At 31.8% G+C, this 16,960-nt stretch overlaps 3 protein-coding genes across 3 annotated transcripts; all 3 read right to left on the bottom strand.

Moving 5' to 3' along the window:
• On the bottom strand, positions 1 to 11,994 carry LOC135958469 (phospholipid-transporting ATPase IF-like). Its single transcript, XM_065509375.1, has 8 exons — positions 11,989 to 11,994; positions 9,316 to 9,523; positions 8,574 to 9,249; positions 8,102 to 8,516; positions 1,730 to 2,300; positions 866 to 1,664; positions 243 to 569; positions 1 to 181 (listed from the first exon to the last, which is right to left on the bottom strand). Exons 1-8 carry the CDS (start codon positions 11,992 to 11,994, stop codon positions 1 to 3), a joined length of 3,183 nt encoding a protein of 1,060 aa, XP_065365447.1.
• Positions 11,922 to 14,433, bottom strand: TH1 (negative elongation factor complex member TH1). Its single transcript, XM_065508854.1, has 5 exons — positions 14,238 to 14,433; positions 13,456 to 14,168; positions 12,903 to 13,349; positions 12,357 to 12,838; positions 11,922 to 12,291 (listed from the first exon to the last, which is right to left on the bottom strand). The coding sequence occupies exons 1-5, from the start codon at positions 14,301 to 14,303 to the stop codon at positions 12,260 to 12,262; spliced, it is 1,740 nt and encodes a 579-aa protein (XP_065364926.1). The 5' UTR covers positions 14,304 to 14,433; the 3' UTR covers positions 11,922 to 12,259.
• A 662-nt stretch (positions 14,434 to 15,095) lies between these two features.
• Positions 15,096 to 16,610, bottom strand: LOC135957046 (uncharacterized). The gene is made up of 2 exons (XM_065507703.1): positions 16,120 to 16,610; positions 15,096 to 16,012 (listed from the first exon to the last, which is right to left on the bottom strand). Exons 1-2 carry the CDS (start codon positions 16,567 to 16,569, stop codon positions 15,125 to 15,127), a joined length of 1,338 nt encoding a protein of 445 aa, XP_065363775.1. The 5' UTR covers positions 16,570 to 16,610; the 3' UTR covers positions 15,096 to 15,124.
• Between the last annotated feature and the right edge of the window lie 350 nt (positions 16,611 to 16,960).

A 16,960-nucleotide genomic window follows, 5' to 3' on the forward strand; every position in this document is an offset into this window, starting at 1 on the left:
TCAAATACCCATGACATTTAAATCACACTTCTTGGAATTTCTTTGGCCGAACATGACCCGAATAACTTTTATTGTATAATCGGGTACCAAACAAGCGGATGCGGTTATTATGGTAAATAACCAGGCTGGTAAAGAGCAGAACAGGCGATTATAAGCATGGAATAAACCGGGATTGTTGGGACTGTAAAAGATTTTAAATATTAATGATGGGGAATTTATAATTTGTATTAAATTTTACTTACAAATCTATAAAATTATATATAACGGTGCTGATAATGAAGCCAAAGAATGAGGCCACTATAATGATTAAATAAATATAGCTCAGATAGTTGGATTCCAGCAGCAGCTTTAAGTTGCCCACTACAACCACCATTTGTATTAACATCGATCCAAATATATAGAATTCGGCAGTTTGTCCATTATTGAGTATGACATTGTTGAGTAATAAGAAGAAATAGGCAAAGTAAAAGACAATTATCGAATGAAAAGCTCCATTGAGAATCCATCGTAGAAATACGGACCAGCGTACTTGACGATTTTGGCAATTTTTCTTATATAGTTGAGGGTTGCTGTAAGGAAGAGTTATTTATAAATAACATGTAATATAATTAAAGGGACATAATGGGAGATAATTGATCTGAGAATTGATCTTTATGTTTAAAGATATAGTCGTTAAAACCATAATAAAGTATAAATAATACAGGCTTTTCAATTCTGAGTCGATCGGAATGCATTAAGGTGGGTGTTAGACTAATAATTTTGGGCGTTACAAACGTCAGAACAAACGCATAATACCATCCCCAATATTGTGGTTTAGAGTAAAAATACAGATTTTCTAACGTTACCTCACAATTTTACCACTCACCTCATTAATACCTCTTCCGAATAAGGTTTCTCACTTATGGCCAAGAATGTAAAACTAAACGATATATAAATCACATCAAACAGCCACAAATACAAAAAGTGATAAACAGAAGTGGCAGAATACAAATCGTACAACTGGAACATCACCATAATGCCGGTTATCAAAATATTCTTATAGCAATAGAATAAAACCAAAAATGATAATCTGGCTGTATTGTAATGGCCATGAACCAGCAGTAAACGTTGCAACATATAAAATTTGGCTATAGAAAAATCCGAACATCTAGCAGCTTGTAAGCCCTCTTTGCCCATAATGCCAATACCCACATCTGCCTCTTGAATCATGGACACATCATTGGCTCCATCACCCACGGCAGCGGTTAAATAGCCCTTTTGATGTTTTATTAATGAAACCACTTCAGATTTTTGCAAAGGATTTAAACGGCAACATAAAACCGCCGAACATTTCAAAGCCATTTCGCGGAATTCGCTGGGGGCTTGTGATAAAGCTATTGCCAAACTATTACCATCCATTATTAAAGCAATATTGTTATTGGATTGATGTTTTAAAATTTCCAAAGTATCTAAAAATTCCTGTTTTGAGTGGCAATCTAATATGGTCAGTCTATATGAATCTGCTGTTATATGGCCACACGATAAAGCTATATTAACAGCCGTCTCCACTTTATCGCCCGTTAAAACCCAAATCTTAATGCCAGCCTTTTGCAGAGCCAACAAAGTTTCGGTAACATGTTCCTGCAAGGCATCCTCCACTGCAGTGGCTCCCAGCAACTCAAGATCTAAAAATAAAAAAAAAAATCAGCTTATAATGGTAATACATTTAATACTTATATGAGAAACTTACCACACTCAATATTTTTATAACAATTCTCCAACATATCTTTTCTTTTGCCTAAAGCCAGCTGAGCCAACGAAAGATCATTCATAAATTCTTCATATTCATCTTCGGGTATAAGTCTTCGGGCTATAGCTAGTGTCCTCAGGCCCTGTATAGCAAATTCCGTTATATGTTGATCGGTTTTTGAAATCAAATCTTTTGATTTTTCGCCACACAATGCGAATACAACATTTTCTGCTCCTTTTGTATACAACCATTTGCGTTTGTCTTTATCGCTTACTATAACACTCATACGTTTACGCTCTGAAGAGAATTCCAAAATGTGTAGACGTTCGTATTCTAGAATTTGGTGGTTTTCATTGCTAGATGTCGGAATTTTTAAGTTGAGTACATCATTATCATCGCTTAGATAATGAAGTCCTAAATGAGCACAAGCTTCTAGAAGTGATTTTTCATCGGGACTTGAGGCTTGATATTGGGGACAGCTATCGAGGCTGGTATTTTCAGCGTTTGGGGTTTGGACAACTTGTACGGTGTGGCAGAGGGCCAAAGCTTTGAAAAACTCCAATTGAGAGTTCTGAAAAATAAGAAAAATTCGGGTTAGTAATCGGGTTAATATGTATTTTGTCTTTGCGAGAGTTAGGTTTTTGACAACAGACTTAGGTTATACTCCTCAAGAACGCGGAATACTAGTGACAACTTTTAGTAAGATAATTAAATCTATAATACTCTGATATTACAAAATATTGCAATATCATGCTCTGGAAGTAGTTAGGTTAGTCCAAAAAGTTAGGAAGCGACTTAAAAATGCGGGACTTAAAATATTTAGATGACGTATCTTTTGAACGCGGTTTTTTTAATAACTTATATGTCATTTATTCTCACTAGTTATTGAACATTATAGTGTAAAAAACAAAGTTTTTTCTTGTTTCGAAAATGACGAATTTTGTAGATCTCAACTAAGCGTCACATGCGGGAAGTTTTGCTTTACTTCTTTAATTTGAAAAAAAAAAGTGCCACTGAAGCACACCGATTGCTCAGAGAAGCTTATGGTGAATGTGTTTAATCGGTTTCAGCGTCAGAAAGATGGTTTGTGAGGTTCGGAAGTGGTGATTTTGACACGGAAGACAAAAATCGGCCAGGCCAGCCAAAAAAGTTTGAAGACCAAGAATTGGAGGCATTACTCCGTGAAGATTGTTGTAAGACTTAACAAGAGCTTGCAAAATCATTGGGAGAAACTCAAGCAGCAATTTCAAAACGTTTGCGAGCAGCAGGTTTCTTCCAAAATCAGGAAAATTTAGTACCGTACGATATACATTGAATGACGATTTTGAATGTCCGAAATGATGTTTGGACGCTATAAAAGAATATGATTTTTCCACCGAATCATTACATGCGATGAAAAATGGATCCATTACGATAACTGTAAGCGTAAGAGGTCGTACGTGAAGCCGGCCAACCAGCCGAATCGACACCATAGCCAAATATCCATGGCGCTAAGGTAATGCTCTGTATTTGGTGGGACCAAAAGCGTCATATCAATTATGAGCTACTGAAATATGGGCAGGCCATCGTAGGGAAACTGTACCGAACGCAACTGATTCGTTTGAAGTGAGTATTTGCCGAAAAACGCCCAGGCATGAAACCGTAATATTCCATTATGACAACGCTCGGCCACAATATGCAATACCCGTTGAAAATTTCCCAACTAAGTGGTTGGGAAATTTTGCCTCACCCGCTTTATAGTTCAGACTGTGCCCCGTCCAACTACTATATGTTTCGATCGATGCTGAACGCTCTCTCTGGGATACGTTTCACTTTGGAACAGAGCCAATTTTGGATTGGCTTGATTCATTCTTGGACTCATAAGATGAGCAGTTCTTTTGGCTCGGAATCCATATGTTGCCAGAAAGATGCGAAAAAGTCATAGCTAACAATGGCCAATACTTTGAATAAATTTATATTTGTGCAAATGTTTCAAAATAAAAGCTAAAAATTTAAAAAATCCCACATTTTTAAGTCATACCCCAATATATAAAAGGATATTTGTAGACTGTTAAAATTGTTAAAAATTATTTAGAAAAATTATTCCATAATTCCCATAATTATATAAAACTGTATTCCGGCAGGGAATTTCCTGCTTTAAATTCGAAATTTCGACATAAAAAGGGTAAAATTTGGAGGATCCTGTGAAGGGCACGTTTTTTGTTCCTATGCGAGAACATTTTCTTTCGAATTTTTGTCGGGAATTTCTTTAAAAGTTCTTTTCTTAAATATACAATATTCAGATTGGTTTGATGGCCTAATGTATTGCTAATTGAATGATTCCATTATATCCATAGATTTCGGTTGTCATAGAAGCATTACGCTTGAAATAACTGATTTTTTTTGTTTGCTCAACACAACACAGGGCAACAAAATCGAAAAAATTTTAGAGGCTTTTTAAACCACTACACAATTTTGATGTATTGTGGCCAAATTTAAAATTCTATAGAGAAGTTTTTTTTTAATTTTTTTTTTGTTGTAAAATTGTGAATTCTTTTTGAACGTTTCTCCACATAATTTATGATAACTCAAAAAGGGTTAGTCCGACATTATTAAAAAGAAACTTAGAAAATTTTAGATTTACATGGCCTTTAATTCGCTTATAAATTGCGTTTTAATCGGTTCAGTAGTTTCGGAAATAGCTAATTTTTGTGTTTTAAAAAACTCATGAAAAATCGAAAACGCTCAGGTTTATTACTTTATCGCAAACCCACATATAATAGCAACAATATGAGATATCGATCATAAAAATCGATTGATTCTTTTCGAATTTATTTACAATTAAGTGAATTCACCCATTTTCACAAAATTTTACTTTTTTGTTTGATATACATTAGAGTGGCAGCCGATTTTTTTTTTAGATTTCAAAGAGTGCCGGGTGGAATATTGTGACACTAGGCCTAAATGTTAAGTGCTAAAAATTTGAGCCAAATCGGGCAACGATTTTTGGACGCGCATCGAGGTCAAAGTTCAGATATATGCAAAATTTATTTATACTATTTATATGGAATAAATAAGTGAAACTCGTTAAATTTCTGCATTGTTTTCTAGAAATGTATAGATTTATTTATATTAATGAATATTACATAAAAATTTTTTTTGGAAGTTAACCCTGCATCTCCTTTATGTCAAAATTACCCAAAAACAAATTCACCAGACCATTAACGTGTTTCAGGCCACTTGAACAAAAAATTTACGAAAAAAAATTAACATATTTCGAGAAAAATTAAAATAAAAGCTAATTTTTATTTAAAATGTATCCGTATTTACTCCGTATGAGTGTTTGTCTTCGTAGGATACCGTTAACCTATTCGCGTATGGCCAAAAAAAATTATTTTTTTAACGGCTGTTTCAAATCTCCATTTTCAAATTTTTAAAAATTTTGTTAAACAAATTTCAGAATTTTTTGATCATCACATTGGGATTTATTGAGATCAAAATAGGGAATAAAAATATGAAAAAATACCTCTTACAGCTTTTCCGTACCTGCGATTTAAATTTTGCGATTTTCAAGAAAAACTATTTTTTTCCATATTTTGGCGAATGAGCCCAATTTCCTTAATGTTATAAATTTTAAGTAAAACCTATTCATAATATCATAGTCCTTGTAATTTTAAATATGGTCGAAAAGTTTTACTAAAATCGGAAAACGATAACCTTAAATCGTGAAGGTCAAATGTAAAATTTTTCAATATTTGGAATTTCTAAAGAAAAGATAGCGAAATGTTATATATTTTTTTGGGCCGATTTTCAGGAAACTTGAGAAAATTTTGCATAAAGTCCAGAATTTAAAATAACAGCACAAAAATGGAAATTAACTCTTAGCAGAACTTGGGGTCCAAATTACCGTCAACTTTTAAAATCACGAAAAACACAGCTATTCTGACCCCAAGTGCTCTTAAAGGATTAAATCCATTTTTGCACTGTTGTTGTAAATGTTAGACCCCAATGTATATTTTGCTCAAGTTTCATAAAAATCGGCCCAAAAATATATAACATTTCGCTATCTTTTCTTTAGAAATTCCAAATATTGAAAAATTTGACCTTTGACCTTCACGATTAAAGACTCGTGATTAAAGACTCGTTTCAGTAATGTCTTTAGTTTCGTCTATTACCATGTCGTCCTACAACTCATTATCACAAAGTTCATCATAGAATATTCTAGAAAAAATTCCAATTTCCTTAGTTTCAGTTTCCGTACTATACTTCAAATAACTATTGCTAGAAGGGAATGTTCACGAGTTAAGAAATTAAATTTTAAAAAATAATTCTGTATAAAGTGCAAAAAAGAGACATTTCGGTTAATCGACACAAATTAATCGGTTTATTCGTTATTTTAAAATCGTCAATTTTAAATTATTCGAACAGTTAACCGACAAAAATTAATCGGTTAACCGATTAACGGTTAATCGATTGAATACCCTAATACATACATATATATAGCTTTTCAATCGGCTCAGTAGTTTCGGAGTTATAATAACAAATTGGAGAAAAAATATATTTTTTTACGTGCAGAAGAAGTAATTTTTCAATAGGAAAATCGTAAAGAATGGTGTTCCTAGAAAAATTTCTTATTAATGCAGTTATCAGCTCAATGTCCTGAGTTCAATCCTATTGAGAATTTTTAGTGAATCGTGAATTGGCGGTTGAAACAATACCGATTAACTCCTACCAATTTGTACGAGCTTTAACAGCGGATTGAGCACGAGAGAGAGAGTATTCCAAAAAAAGTTAATGAAAAATTTATAGAAAATATGCCAATGCGTATAAAATTTTATTTACGTAATAAAGGATTTTGAAAATTTTTTTAAAAATTGCAATTCTTCCCTAAAGTTATTGTGGGGTGCAAAATTGAGTACAGGCGAGTTATTTTAGTTTTGTCTGCTTTTTATTTAGAACTGGATGTTTTTTGTTTTGAATTGTAAATCATTTTGTTACATATGTACATATTAAATATAAAATAAATGACAGAACAAATTTTTGGATTTGCCTTATTAGTTTTATTTTTATTCCATAAGAAGTGCCCAAAATAGAAACATGTACTCATTTGAGCTCCCCACTGTATATGTTCTACCAAAAATTTATTATACCCTTCACCTTTGTGAGAAGGGTATATATAAGTTTGTCATTCCGTTTGTAGTTTTTACATTTTTCATTTCCGACCCTATAAAGTATATATTTTCTGGATCCTCATAGATAGCGGAGTCGATTAAACCATGTCTGTCTGTCCGTCTGTCTGAGATATGAGGAAAAAACCAGGACAACCTCGATTGACCTATATCTGGATTACTAAGTCATTAATATAGACAATATGGATATCTAATTATATATATTTCTGCAACGACGTATATAAGACCATAGTAAGTTGGACCTATCGGAAAAAATATTTTTTTTTCACCAAAAAAAAAAATAAAAACAAAAAAATTTTAAATTTAAAAAAAAATAATTAAAAAAAACAATCGAATAATTTTTTTTCAAAAAATTAAAAAACTGCAAAAAAAAAATTTTGTTCACCTAAAAATATTAAAATTTTTTATTTTGAAGTATAATTTGGTGAAGGGTATATAAGATTCGGCACAGCCGAATATAGCTCTCTTACTTGTTTTTTATATGAAACTGAATTGAAACATAAACGTGGCAATAAATCGGTAAAAAGTGGTGCAAATGGAAAATGAACGACAATCTGTTATCACTTTATTTTCAAACAAAAATTTATTTTTTATATGAAACTGAACTGAAATCGGAAAATGTACGAGTTTATAAATATTCAAAATTCAAGAATTTCAATTAAAAGGGACCATAAATCCCGTTTGTGTGTTCCAATTTTCTCACCTTCATATGTACCTAATTTCATATTTCTAGAGTCATATGTAAATAAACTCAGAATCATATTTGTCAAATTTCATGTTTTTCGGTTCCTCATAATAGATAATTCTCATTAATGAAGAACATTTTTAAATTACCATTAGAAGGTCTTTTAAGCCCCCAGGATCATTCAGATGATTTCGGTAATATATAATAGTGTTGTCATTTTGAGATCTTATTTACATTATTCTAAATCGTGTATGTATAATTCTATGTTCCTTTGATGGAACCATCGACAAAAGTCTCCCTTGCTTTCACTCTTATTCTATTTACAAGCATATAACATCAAATTATTGATCATGGTTTATCCTTTTCTTCCCAGTTGGTATATTACAGTATTTTATCATAAAACTGCTGATATAAAACCATTAATTAGCATTAATTTAAGTCTATATTAAGATCTTTAATTCAATATTTATATTCTACAAACAATTATGCATTATAAATTCTCTCTATCTATATACTCACATTACAAGACTTGAGTTCCAAATGATCATCGGTCTCTTGATCCTCCAAATAATTATTACGATACATAAATTTCTGACCATTTATCGAGCACTGCTGGAAAACCATTTCATTACGCGTTAAAGTACCCGTCTTGTCCGAAAATAAAATATTAACTTGTCCCAAATCTTCATTTAAATTTGAAGAATTCACCACAGCTCTCTGATCAGTTGCGGCATCGTATAAATTCTGATCCTGCTGTATAAAGAAGGCATTGAAAACTCGATATAGTTCAATATTCATATACATAGATATGGGGACCATATAATTGAAAAGTATTAAAAATGCCAAGAAATCTTCTATGATATTGGTAATATCATTGACACGTATGGGCGGACCAAGATAATCCATTAAGGGCACCACATTGAGCTCTTCATATCTGGAATAGAAATAAGAAATTGAGTTATAAAGAAATGGGAAATGAACAATTTTTTACCTGCCCAACATATACAAAATGATGCAGGCCACTATCATTATAGCCACCAAAAATATTAAAAACTTATTGATATAGATTTCACTGGAAGCTGATTTATTGCCCGTGTAACGACTATTCAATTGTAGTTTTGTTTTCATACCCGTGTATACAGCACAGCCTATAACTTTGTCTGTATTTTTTATTTTCGAACCTCTGAGTAGTAGATTTTCCTCTGTTAAAGGTATAACAGCTGCACTATCATTTAGCTCAATTTTACCCATAAAGGTATACAGATCAGTTTTAGGACTTTCACACTCTATTACACCAATATTGATTAACTGGTCTATACTACATGTATTTGCATTAAGTCCCCTGGGTACCATTAAGGTTTTCAAATTAGTTTCTCCATCTAAATTGGCCGTGGTGACATGGCATTTTCCATGGCCATCAGATGTTTGTAGTAAAACCACATCACAAGGCACATCACTATCCTTGGTTACAACTACTAAATCTCCCGGACATATAAAACGAGATTCTATGGATTGCTCTTGACCATTACGATACACAGTTACCATGGAATAATTTACTAAATTATCATTTTTATAACGTTGGAAATCATCGTAGGCCTCTTTTACGCCTGTGACAATCATCACAAATAGTAGAGGTATCAATGAGGTCAAAGGTGATATAGTACTGTCTGTAATTAAATGAGAGATTTTATAATGGTTTGTGTATTTATTTGTGATTTATTTTAACTACTCACTTACGAAGAATGATATTATTGTCACTACTAGAAAATAGAAATACACTGCTCTACGAAATTGATCATAGAAATTAATGGGCAGAAATGTTAATAGAGTATATTTAGTGGTTTTGATACGATTTAATTCGGGTGATTTCTTTCCATTTTTATTGCAATCACCTCCAATGGTTATGCGAACATTTTCGTCACTTTTACTGCTGCTGGAACCCTGTAAGGAAATTTATTGTAATTAATCATTAACTCTTTTGCAACAATTTCTATAATTTCGTGATTAAATTATTTCAATTAAATCAGGTCTGCAGTTTTGAAATGTGTTTCAAAATAACCTATTGGATTATTAGTTGGAATAGAATCTTTTCTCTAGTCTATTATCTTTTTAATAATATTGTTACGTTTTAACCTTTTCAAAACGCTGGTTTATTTCCTTTAAATAAACCGGATACTTTTGATTGCAAATAAAAGCCGTTTAGTAGTTTTAAAATTGTAACAACTCTTTATTTATTTAAAATGTACAACAACAGAATTAAATAGTCACTCAATGTTTTTTTTATACACGTTTATAAATTCTCAGAAATACAGACACTTTATTATGTAGACGAATTCACTTGAAAAATACAGCACACTTTAAGGCACTCAGTTGATGTTTATTCAAATAGCGTCTCTGATAAACTGACTAACGACTGCAACCTCTGCCACTATTTATAACACTGCCATCTGCACTCTAGATTGCTCTTTAACTGTCAAAGTTCGAATATTCTAGATCATACGCCATCTGTGGTGTACTTTCTACAATGTTCTTTAACTGAATATTCTAATTCAAACAGCGTTGCCAACTTACGATCAATGGTCAACTGAAAGCTTTTATTCAATGTTAATAATGCCCACTGATATGTTACAGTTTGATAGGCACTGCTATTTGAAAGCATTATGCAACTTTTAAATCAGCAGTTAAAATCGTTATATTTGAATTCAAGTACAATTTCGTAACAATATTTTAAATGTAACAAGTAACCCTTCACCAAAATACAAATTTCAAATATTTTTTCAATGTTTTTTTTAATTTTTGGGAAAAATTTTTTTTTTTCGAATTGTAATTTAAAATTTTCTTTTAAATTTTAAATTTTTTTTTATTTACAAAAAAATTCGGGTTAAAAAATATTTTGTCCGATTTTGACCCATTGTAGGTCCAACTTACTATGGTCTTATATACGTCGTTGCAAATTTCTTTGAAATATCTATCATTAGATATCCATTTTGTCTATATTAATGACTTAGTAATCCAGATATAGGTCAAAAATCGAGGTCGTCCTGGTTTTATCCTCATATCTCAGCCATAGAAAACTTCATGTCTGACAGAATTATTGAAGATTTTGATCCCGACGATATCTGGGTTCTTCAGAAAATTGATTTCAAAAAATCTATTGGAAAATTTAATTACAATACTATTTGAGGAGGAGGTCCATAACAAAACGCAATAATTCCAGTTTTTAAGTTTTTCGTTTTTTTTGGCTGAATGCAAGTCTACACATTGAAATTTTACAAACCATAACAAAGGTCAATAATTTTACTGTTATTCAATACCAAATAAAATGGTTCAGACCCAAATAAAACAATTCCATATCTATGCAATAAACAACTCCGAGATATTAGTGAAAAGTCAAGGGTACAAATTAATTTTATCAAGAAAAATTTATTTTAAACTCTCTATAAATCAGCAAATGAATTGTGTTGTCAAATTTTAATAAATAGAGACTTATTTTTAAGACAAATTGACAAGATATCGTAAAATAGGCTGCCGTTTGGTTGATGGAATTTCTCTTGGTGCAAACGAAGTAGAACAGGAACCGTTATACGAAGCACACGTGCCTGAGCGAGACGCAAAATTGTCAAAGGCAAATATAAATCGAAATATGAGATCGCGAGTTCAACTCACGGTTGGGCAGCATTTTATTTTTACTTTATTACAGGACAAATTTCCATTACTTTTTCAGCTTATTTTGTAAGTAAAGTTTTTGGTGAGTGTAGGACCACAGTCCGATTTATGACAACACAAAATTCTTTATTTTATTTGAGATTAAATTAATTTGTATAACAACTCGTACCATTATATGTTTAGTTTGCAAATTTAAATTGAATTATTTTTTATATAAATTCAATATTTCTTTAAAACTTTCACTTTGAACTTATAAATTAAAAATTGTTTATTGCATTTCTATCCGTTAATAGCAACTCTAGTAATAATCCCGGCCAATATAAAGCTAAATACAAACAACTTGTTATTATTAAGTTCATATTATGTCTAATAATCTAAAATTTACAATGTTGTGTTGTTGGACTAACTTATTGGGGGCCATTTGATAACGATAAGGGGGTATTATCGAAGTCAAAGAAGTTGCACATTTATATTTAGTGTTAGATTAAAGATTACGCATATCATTTGATATGCTAATTGAGAAGGTGTTAAAAGAAATAATAATGCTTTGATATCAGTAAAATAATTAAAAGTGTTAAAGGAAATAATTATTGAAATAAATTGTTAATATACATATTTCAATAGTATATATAATTTAATTTCAGCTAGTGGAAAGTGAAAATATATATTGATATTTTGTTTATTACTTTATTCATTTATTGAATATTTTATTACATTAAAAATTTAAATATAATTTTTACATTCATACTTATTATTTGTTTTTTTTTCTATTGGTCTGTTCAATAACAAAAATCAATTACGAATTCTTACAAATAGTTTTTATTTTTCTGTGCAAATTTGTAATAATTCTTAAAAATGTATTTGTTATTGAACAGGCCAAATATAAAAGGAAATATTCCCAAAATAACCTAAAAAAGAGACACACTTAATATATAAATTAAAAAGAAAATAATAAAAGAAAAAATATTTCACAACTAAACTAATTAAATCAAGCATCACCTTCTTACGCTGTTACACAGTAGTATAATGAGCCTTGCAGTGAACTAAAAAGAAACAAAAACAATTTCATTAAAAAGGTATTTCTGAAATAAACAACAAATTCACTTACCTATAAATTCCGATACCGGATCATTATCACCTTCACCTCTCATAGTGCCAGTAATTTCCTCATTTTCTACCATGGGTAAAAATAGCAATACAAATTCCGGCGAATAAGGATGGGTAATGGTCTCTAAAACTTCTGTGACAAAATAACGTATAAGCGAGATATCGGTGTCACCTTTACCCCAGCACTGTTTGATGTACTTGACAACAGGCACTACACAGCCGCGTGTTAGTAAATTCACCATACGATCCAATAACATTTTCTTCATTTCCAATTGTACTAGAATTTCCAATTCATCTTGTTTCGACTCGAACAGGCGTATTAAGAGGATTAAAATTTGTTGATGTAAAGTGGGATGCACAGCAGCTACCTCATCTAAAATGGCTAAATGTGTGGGACAGCTGTCGGTGGAAAGTTTAAAGTATGAGGGTTCTGTGACGGTGTTTTCTATCCAGCGTATAACGCCCACACCCACGACAGGGAATCTGAAAAAAAGGTTATTAGTTTTCCATGTTTAATTTTCTTTAGTATTTCCAGACATTTACTTACTTTATACAATTGTACAGCGTTTGCAATTCAGCTATTAATTCCGTAGACCCCTTGTTGACATTACAAATGGCATGCACTTTTTCTATCGCTTGTACAGTGCTCTTCAACTCCTCTTTATTTAAGATTCTTTCCGTTAAAGGTCTTTTTTTGGCAGGTGTATCTACTACAGAGGCTGCATAGGCCAATAGGTGAATATATTTCGATTTATGTTCGGGATTTATCTTTACGCCAGCTTTGAAGAGAGAATCTACTAGTAGTTCCAAAAATTGAGGATTTCTGATAAGATCAATTGGTGGTGGATCTGTTCCCGAATAGTTGCGATACAGCACAGTAATATCGGCTGGATTAAGGGTATTACGCGAGAGCATAGATGATAAAGCCTGACAGGCCTGAGGATAAGCAGCTGAACCGTTTAGAGCCATAGTAATGGGAGTAACATTTTGATTGCTAGATAAAAATTATGAAAAAGATTTTTTATTAATAAAATTTTTCAAAATTAAAAATAAATTTTTTTACAGAATTTAAATTAAAAGCATTTTTCCAACATACTCACTTTTGTAACGCATATTTCGTTATCTCCTGCGACAAGCGTTTCATATTGAAGCCACCTTTGGGCTCTTGGCTCAAAACTTGAATTAAAACCTGAGAATAAACATACGTATGCTGACCGTGACACACCATACGTGCACATTCTTGTATGGCACCTTGTATATCCTCGGGATTACTAAGAAACTTAGCTATAGATGTTTTCAATACACGCGAGAATACCTCAATTTGTTGAGCCGCCGTTGAAATCGAAGTAATTTCACTTTGAAATCCAGCATCCGATATCAGTTTAATGGTAAAATTCAACATTAAACAATCAGGATACTCTTCGGCCAAACGGTAAATTAAAGAACGCCAAGTGGGATGATCTATCATTTCGGTCAACCAATCAGGAGTTTCACCCTCTTCGGTAAAAATGGTATCAGCCTTTTTGGGATCGAAAGTTTTCAAAATCATATCCTTTAAATGATTTTCCACCATGGCCTGGACATCGGTTACCTTAACCCCCGCCAATATAAGCCATTCTGCCAATAAATTTGCCATTTGCGCCACTGCCTTATAGTTTTCCGACAGCATCATAATGACCTCTTCCGGCGAGCCGCCAGATTGAAAATAACGCTTAAGCTGGGTAAATATGCCAGGTTCCATAATATAATCGGGTGTTAGAAATTTCTCCAAGCACTCCTGTATAGTTTCTTGGGGATTATCCTCGGGCATTTCCTAAAATTTATTGAAAAAATTCTTGATAATATTGAAATTACTTTTACGACTTTGTGGGGTGAAACTTACCTCATCTTCTCCTTGTTGCTTGGGCCTACCCTGTTGCCAGCCAGTTTCATCGTATTCCATTTCCATTGTTAACGTAGTTTATCAACTTTTTGATTGATTATAATAAATATTAAATTAAATATTAGCTAGAATAAGAATTGTGTAAAATTTGTTTTAAATTTTTCACTTTTGTTGTTTTTGCCACATTCTACGTATAAAGCCGACAAAAGAAACTGTCAAAACAAGCCATCAACACAGTGTTGTATTTTTAAGTACAGGGTTGTTAAACAATGAAACGAATAAGTAACCGGTTGTTTGGGTTATACGAATTGATGCAATTTAATTATATTATAATTAAAAATACACGAATTTAATTATTACAAAATGTAACAAATCTGTTTGTTGTAAATTAAGATATTTTTTAGAAGAAAATATAAAATTCTGTATTTTTACATAATGATTTATTTTAAGTGTAAGAAAGTCATATCGTTCAAAGCACAATCTTTTATATCCTTTATTTAAAGAAAACATGTTGAATATTTGCGGAAATTGGCCCATTGTCGATCGCTGGAAAGGCCTTAAAATATGTACATTTGATTTGATGTACTTATAGCATAAATATAAAAGCGAGGTATTCGTGGCTTTTTAATTGTATCTGATCTATTTACGAACCGATTTTGCTGATTTTCAATTCTCATGACTATATTTGATATACTCATACAACATGTTGGTCCGTAGGATATCTGAGGCTTCGTAAAACGTATTTTAATGAACTCACTGATATGCAGACATCATATTATCCATTTCATAGGGTCGCAAATGAATATTGTAGAAATTACAAATGTAATGAGGTATATAAACATAAATTACTTTTTTTACTTTTCATATTTTATTTATTAATTAGAAATTTATTTCACCACAACATCAACCAAATCACTGCGTTTTTGTAAACCTTGAACACTTTGTTCATTGCCTATAGCATATCCATCATTATTATCCGAAGCCCAATTAAATGAAACCACTTCACGTTTACGATCCACATAGTCATCTTCAATGGACACACTTAAATTATGTAGTGCACAAATCGTCTCCAATATCTTACGAACTTCAGCCAAATCTTTAGCTTCCAATGCATACAGAGCATTAAAACGTTTGGCCATAATATCCAAAGTATCGTAAGCCAATTTTAAAGCCGGTTCCAATAAACTATTAAACTCATGCTCCTTGCGAAAGCAAGGATTCGAAAAAGGTTTCATTAAATACGGCTTAAGAGGAAAACTTTTATTTCCAATTAGATAGCAATCTTTTGGCATGGTATTTTCATTTAAAGCCAATATTTGTCCCATTGGTGTCTCGTCGAATGTATAGTCCTGTTCGAGTTCTACAAAGCAATCAATTACTTTTTGATCAACATCGCACACTATTTGCAATATAATGGGAATTTCCGAATCTTCGGAGGCCAAAAAAATATCCAAACGTTTAATGGCTAGCACACCAAATAGATTGGGAAATATTTTCAATTGGGAATGCTTTTGGAAACCCTCCAGTTGTAATTGTTGTGAGACCTGGGAATTTGGCCATTTTATGTAGGATTCGTATTTATCCGAAATTATATGCCAAAACTGACTTATGATGGACTCACAGTCGTTCTGAGATATTTTGAAGCGTTTGGCTATTTCTTCAAAATGTTCATCGGTGGTAAGTTTCCATAGTGATAAAGAGAATACAGTTTGAGGTGGTACACCAGCGGCAAAGGTGGATGGTGAAAATAAATGTCGGATGAATTGAAAAGTTTTCTGGAAGATAAAAATAGATACATTTTAAGAACCTGCTATATTGTAAATAAATTTGTATAGACATACATATTTAATGTCTTTCCATATTGTAAGTGAAATAAACTTACCAAAAAACTCATTTTGCACATATGCAAATAGCCCTCAAACTCAACATTTTCAAATTCATTTAAAAGATTTACTTCCTTTGTCCTAGTAGAAATGGGCTTCAACTTATCGTCTCTTAACTTTTTGTGTTTCCTATTAAAATTTTCCAGTTTTTGTGTAAGTTTCCTTTTTTTATTCGCCTTTTGACTAGTTGTTGGCATTTCCTGCTTACGGCCTACTCTATTCCCACTTGATGGAGTTGCCTCAGAAATGTGTTGTTTTAGAAAAAAATCTTCTGCTTCATTGTCTGCTGCTTCGAGTAAAGGAAAACGTGATTCTGCGTTAACATTTGTTTCGGTGTCATTACAATGCCACAGAAAATGTTTAGGTTTCTTATGGCCATTATTCTCATCTACCAGTATGTCCTTGCTTATAATTACGGCTATATTTGATAGTAAAGCACTTTCTTCCATTTTATGGTTTATAATTGTTAAAGTATTAAATATTTTTTTATTAATTTTTTAGCAGACACTTGATTTTTTCTGCATCCTTGTTGTTTAAGCTTTTGTCCAACCCTTAATCATATGGCATAATTCAATGTCCTTAGGAAATCATTCACAATATCAATAACGCCTATAAGTATGCTAAATTGAAGTAATATTTTAAATAATAAAATTTGCTTAAAATAATTTCTGTTTAAGAAAATATGTTCAAAATATGTAATATATTCAGTTTTGGTATACGAATCTTCAATAAATTTATTAATTTATCTTAAATTATATTAAAAAATGTTAGCGTTTTCTGTCTGAGATTATGTGGCATCTTTATTTACATTTTGTTTACTAATTCACAATAGTCATGTCT

The sequence above is a fragment of the Calliphora vicina genome, chromosome 4 (genome assembly GCF_958450345.1).
Source record: "Calliphora vicina chromosome 4, idCalVici1.1, whole genome shotgun sequence".
Taxonomy (NCBI): domain Eukaryota; kingdom Metazoa; phylum Arthropoda; class Insecta; order Diptera; family Calliphoridae; genus Calliphora; species Calliphora vicina.